Source organism: Anneissia japonica, unplaced genomic scaffold (assembly GCF_011630105.1).
Source record: "Anneissia japonica isolate Jap-2015-1 unplaced genomic scaffold, ASM1163010v1 scaffold287957_len1322810_cov207, whole genome shotgun sequence".
Lineage (NCBI taxonomy): Eukaryota > Metazoa > Echinodermata > Crinoidea > Comatulida > Comatulidae > Anneissia > Anneissia japonica.
Window position 1 is genome coordinate 161,389 of NW_022683022.1, and position 5,789 is coordinate 167,177.

At 34.2% G+C, this 5,789-nt stretch overlaps 1 protein-coding gene across 1 annotated transcript in view; it reads right to left on the minus strand.

Annotated features, from left to right (window-relative positions):
• The window catches only part of LOC117117823 (zinc finger protein 354B-like), a 6,829-nt gene extending 5,578 nt beyond the window's left edge, over positions 1-1,251 (minus strand). The window contains exon 1 of the mRNA XM_033262324.1: positions 812-1,251. Within this exon, the coding sequence (XP_033118215.1) occupies positions 812-1,009 (198 nt within the window). The 5' untranslated portion in view covers positions 1,010-1,251. The remainder of the gene's footprint in view (positions 1-811) is intronic.
• Positions 1,252-5,789: the final 4,538 nt, after the last annotated feature.

Here is a 5,789-nt window from a genome sequence, read left to right on the forward strand (position 1 = left end):
TGAAGTATAAGGTTCGAGATCGTAGAGTAGAGTGCTCGATACCGGGGTAAAGCTAAATAGAAAACGTTTTGTTTGCGGAGAACACTTCACTGTACTTCTTCGTTTACTGTCTATATATTTATAACGAATGGTGTCGATGAATACATTTATTCATACTTTTCAATTGAACCTAAATGTTCCCACGGTGCTGTTGTGCATACCAATAGCTCCAACCTTGTCATTCGGTTGCTAATTCGTTAAGTTGAGCATAAAACAAGCAACATTTAAGCGGATTCTAAGCGGGGTACAAAGTCGAGTAGTTGGATTACAAGCGCTTATTTTGCCTTGCTTTGTCGAGACAGTCTGTCTTGAGAGAACAGCACCTGTCATAACTCTACACTTGAGTAGCCTATCTGTAGGCCCACAAAAACCTATACTAATCTTTAAGCGTCTAAAGAAGTTTTACTCGGTCCAGTAGTCTAGTGTGGGTATCATGGTAGCACTAAGAACACCCTCTGGGCTCTGTAGGTTTCCCTTTGAGTTAAAAAAAATTCTTCTCAACCTACCAATTGTTAGAATCCAAACTACTTGTTGATCTCACTGTACAATTTAAGAAACTATTCTTCTTTACTAATCGCATTTCTTTAACCCGCGATTATAGCTAATCATTGATAGGTTAATTCAAAACATCGTAAGAAACCGTTAAGCACCAGTGTATCATTACACTGCGGCTAATATAACTAGGCTTAATTAAGTATACATACCACATATCAATGTAATATTATACTAAAATAAACTGTAAATTCCGTCGGCAAAAAAATAAGTTTCATACCTGCAGCATATATGGTCGATGACGTTCATCTTTCATGCCGTCCCCCAGACGCAGCGCCCCTTCGAATGATCCTAACACTAGGTCGTTAGGAATTTCACTTGCACACCACACGCCGGTGTCAACGCCTTCCCCATCCAGGCAACACTCGCCGTCACGGGGAGTGTGCAGGGGAGAGCCGTAAAGTTTATGGCCAAGCATTCCGTATCTTGTTTGGTGGAGAGATGTTATCTGGATTCAAACACCTTGCTAACTGCTCGACATGGTTGCTCTGCTCGTCTTTTCTACTTGCAACCAGAAAGCGAGTGGGAAAAAAATAGCTTTAGCCAGCTGTTTCTGAAGAAAATCAAATCCGATCACAAGTATATAGGCCTGGTAGACGTTTATCCCATCATCGCAGTATTCGCCAGGCAGCGCCATGTGAACGCATATTTCATTTCCAACTTGTTGAATGATTTACAGTTCACGAGGTTATGCAAAAAAAAAAAGCTTATAAGATCAGTTCACATGGGCACCAACTTCCGAATGCCTAGATATTAAAATGTACACGGTACAGTGCGGGCATCCCTACCATTCATTCCTTGTGCGTTCAAAATGGCACTACACTAAATTGGACATCTGACAACAGGTACTGAATATACAACCAGATAATAATAGGCCTATCATAATTATATAATATAAAATAAACCCCCATATTAGGCCATAAGAAAATTGATTAGAAAATTATTCAAATACAAATTCGGAGTGCGCTGCACCTCAATTTATCAGGCATCTCGGTTACAAGACTGTTCGGGTGAGTTCACAATCTGAACTCCTCGCTTCAGAAATGAAAATTCACTTTTAGAAAAAAAAAAATAAGATTGAGTAGGGGGGCCGGGCGGGGATACAATGCGAAACCAAATTGATCAAGTCTGAGTATTTATCAGTCCAGAATCATCTAAATGTCAAGATATAAATCGATGTATAAGCCTTGTCACAAGTATTGCGTTTATAATTTATATTTTAAATACCTCGTAAATATCAATCGAATAAAATTATTGTATTTAGGCCTATTATTTTGTAAAATTGTGATCAAAATTCAATTGAGCCTTAGCATAACGTAAAGAGGTTTTTTCAGTGATCCTTAGCGGACAAACAGGTAATTTACTGGAACTAAAATAATGTATGGATCCAAATGGCCAAAAATAATGAAAAACAAATCACATTTTAAATAACGAATAACAAAGGATTTAATATAATAATAATAATCATGTTTTGGCTAACAAAAACCCATCATTAGTGACTAATGCCAGAGAAGGCTTCGGCTTTTCCAGCAAGTGGTCGATCGTTCCCTGACAGATAAGTCCACACCCCCTTCAGCCCCACCATGTTTTATTTTTCCCGGCAGATTTCACCGTAGCTCCCTGACGGCTTGGCCAGGCCTATCGACACACCCGATTGTGCACCACGCTGAGTAGTGCAAACATATAAACTCATCACCCATCTCAATTTAGGCCTCAAGTATATGAATAAATTGAAAGGAATGTTCATACAAGCCAATTTTATAATTTAATTATATGGTAATTAAATGTTGATACGGTAGCCGATGTACTTCAGTTTTCTTGACAACACAATCTGGACAATATGAATGATTTATTTAAATATGTGTCGTCATTTTACCAACATTAATATAGAAATGTATATAGTGGTTTACTTAACATATCAAGGGGTTCATCATTAAAAATAGTAGAACATACATTATTATTATCATAATCAATATCATTTTTATTATCATTAATATGATTATCATTTAAATATTTTATTAATATTATAATAGGCCTATTATTATTCTTATTCTTATTATTATTAATATTATTCAAATATTTTGTTATTAATATGATATTATTATTATTATTATTATTATTATATTAATCAAAAGCTCACAATTGTCATGTTAGCAGTTTATGTTTAATGGTTGAACCATCTAATAAATAAGAAATATAACTAAGTTTTAAAAAATAAATTTCCATATTTTTCTCCAATTATTATTAACTGAACACCGCAGTTTAATCTGTATGTGCCTTTCCTAAATTACTCAGTTTATTAAAACTCAGAACTATCACATTAACGTGTAACTAAATCACGCTTCATTTGGAATGCTTTATTCACAAAATAACTTCAAACGGCATATCGATAAATCCGTAACGTTTACCGAGGTCATAAGTATTGAACGCCTCTGTATGGGATAAAGTAATAAAAACAAATAACTCTTGCGTTGAATGAAACCTAGACCCGTAGACCTGTTGATAACTACCCGGCATATCACCTTGTTTTCTCGGGTTTGCCAGCTGGTACTGACGCTAAATCAATACCGTTTCATTTATAATTTCTGCGACTGTTTAAACACAGATTCTACCCGTTCAACTCCGATTACGTTTGTCGATTCGATACCACTGCGCAGCATCGTTTTCGACGCGCACACACAAAAACTAGGCGAGGTGTGTACGATTAACAGTTGTTCGTGTTTACTCGCAGTGTTATGTTTATTTACTTACGTGTTTACTTTGTGTTTTGTGCGTGTATATTTTGATGTTGCACTTCAGTTTAAGTTTTCATTCATTGTTAACGATTGTCTGATTTCTGATGTAGGTTTAAATCACCAACGACTACTGGACACAGCTATCAAAATGTGTTTTTTTTTCTTCTTTTGTAATGACTCAGATTCAATACTTCAATGGATTATACATTAAATATACATAACATCATCGGTGATCGCTGATGATGATGATGATGATGATGATAATGATGATCATAAAAATAATAATAATTTTAATAAATTAGTATATGGGATAAAATATTAGTAGTGCCTTATAATAACACTAAATATAAATGTATAGTAATACTAATAACATGTCTTGTGAAGTGGTTATTGTTTAGTATTGTTGTAGGCCTATTATGTATTACTAATTTTTTTTAAACTGGTAAACCAGAAAAGACAATTGAACTTAACGGTGTTTTGTGGATTAATAATTCACGTTCTCAAGTGTTGAAATAGTTTATTATGAGTATTTATCTTCATCGTATTATATTATTATTATTACTTTTATAATTATTGCAATCATTATCATTCTTATGATTATTTGTTACAACTTATCATTTTTCACAAAATACCTATAGTATTTTTTCATTCCAAAACATAAAAAGTCAATTTGCATTTCTACGTTTTAACCTTCTCCGCAATCTGGCCATTACCAACTCTTTGGTGAAATTGGTTTGTGGTTAATGAACTCTGGATCGAATTAAATTTAAGATGGAATCCAACAACAAAGTAAATAAATTAATGTAAGGAAACAAAAAAAAAAACTGCAATCGTGGTTCTGACAAAAACAGGTCAGAAGCGAGGTATTTATGATATTTTTTTCGTTCATTCTTTTGAAAAAATATCACCGAAAACATAGGAATTGCGATGTTGATAATGTGGATTCGTGTTTTTTTTTTTCAGATTGTGAATTCTGACGTCGTACAGGCACTTCGTGGAAAAGTAGGCCTAGACATCATGACCCCTATTTGGAGGTACGTTTAATAATTTCGTAACATGATTTTGTTTGAAATTGCCACCATCATAAATTGACCTACATTTTAAAAGTTTTATTCATTATGTTCAATGTTTTTTTAGAATATTCGTTCGCCGTAAATATTACTTTAAGAAAATGAGAGAAAAAATATCCCGCCTAATAATGTTACTTAACATACTTTGCATGTCGTTTGCTGTGGAAGTCCCTCGTCGATGACGACAAAGTACATTCTATAAATGTGTGGGAATTTCGTACAAAGAAAACACATGTTGAAGTATGCCACGGGGCCTGCACAAAGACGGTCACATGCGTGACGCTAACACACACACCAACTCATCCATAGTCTTAAAGACTTAGCAACGATGCCAGTTGAATAATAACGTAGTTTCTAGAAATAGACAAGTGAATCAGCGCAGTGAGTAGGGTGGATAAAAGGAACTTGTGTCGCGCGTATGTCGCCTGAATGCACGTCAATGGCGGAGTCTCAACTCGGTTTTGTCTCGAAATTGCTGTGGTTACCGTGAAAGGGTCACGACAATACAACGACCAAGACATAATCTCACTTATGAAGTCCCTTTTTAAATTTAGATGTCTGTGTATGTGAGATGCAATTGACACGTAACTTGTGTGTTTGTCCTGTATTTAAAGTGATCTATTATGCCTATTATTGTTATACCGTCTATAGTAGGCCTATTATGTGTTTAGGTTTCCTGTCAGTAAAATTACAATAAAACATACTTTGGTTTGGATGATCTTGATGTCACCCATATGTGAGCAAAAATCGTGCTAGGATTTTTTTTTGTATTAGATTATGCTGTTGCATTTGCCTTACATCTTTCTTGAAACGAAGGTGCACGAAACATAACTTGGAGACAACAATGCCAATGAATATGTATTATTCACTCAAATTAAAACCCACCGATCAATATATATATCATCTAATATTTAGTTAACCATAATCGATTGATTTATCTAATATAAACTGAGCTAAATGTACTGTATTTTAACCATAAATTTCAATAAAAGCATTACGTACAGTGCATATTTAAAAGTAACATTAACAAAAATAAAAAACCATCGCCAACCAGTAAACGCAAATAATACCGACTATTCGTTATGTGCTTTATCTTTCACTTAAATTAATTTCGTAGTAACCGGTTTGTAAACAGCTAAAATGTAATCATTTCGATATGGTAATAAATGTTAATTAATAATTTGATCCCTTTAAATGAGAATTCAATATTTAACTATATGTTCGAGAGTGTTTGCACATTAAAAACAGTTCAAAAAGGCATTCAATTTAATCCCGTCTTTAGGTGTAATAGAAAGAACGACAAACCACAATACTCCTAACCCACTTGAAAGCAACGAAGACAACATTCAAAAGAAGAGAATTTAAATTAATTCATGCAACCCTGCACAAAATG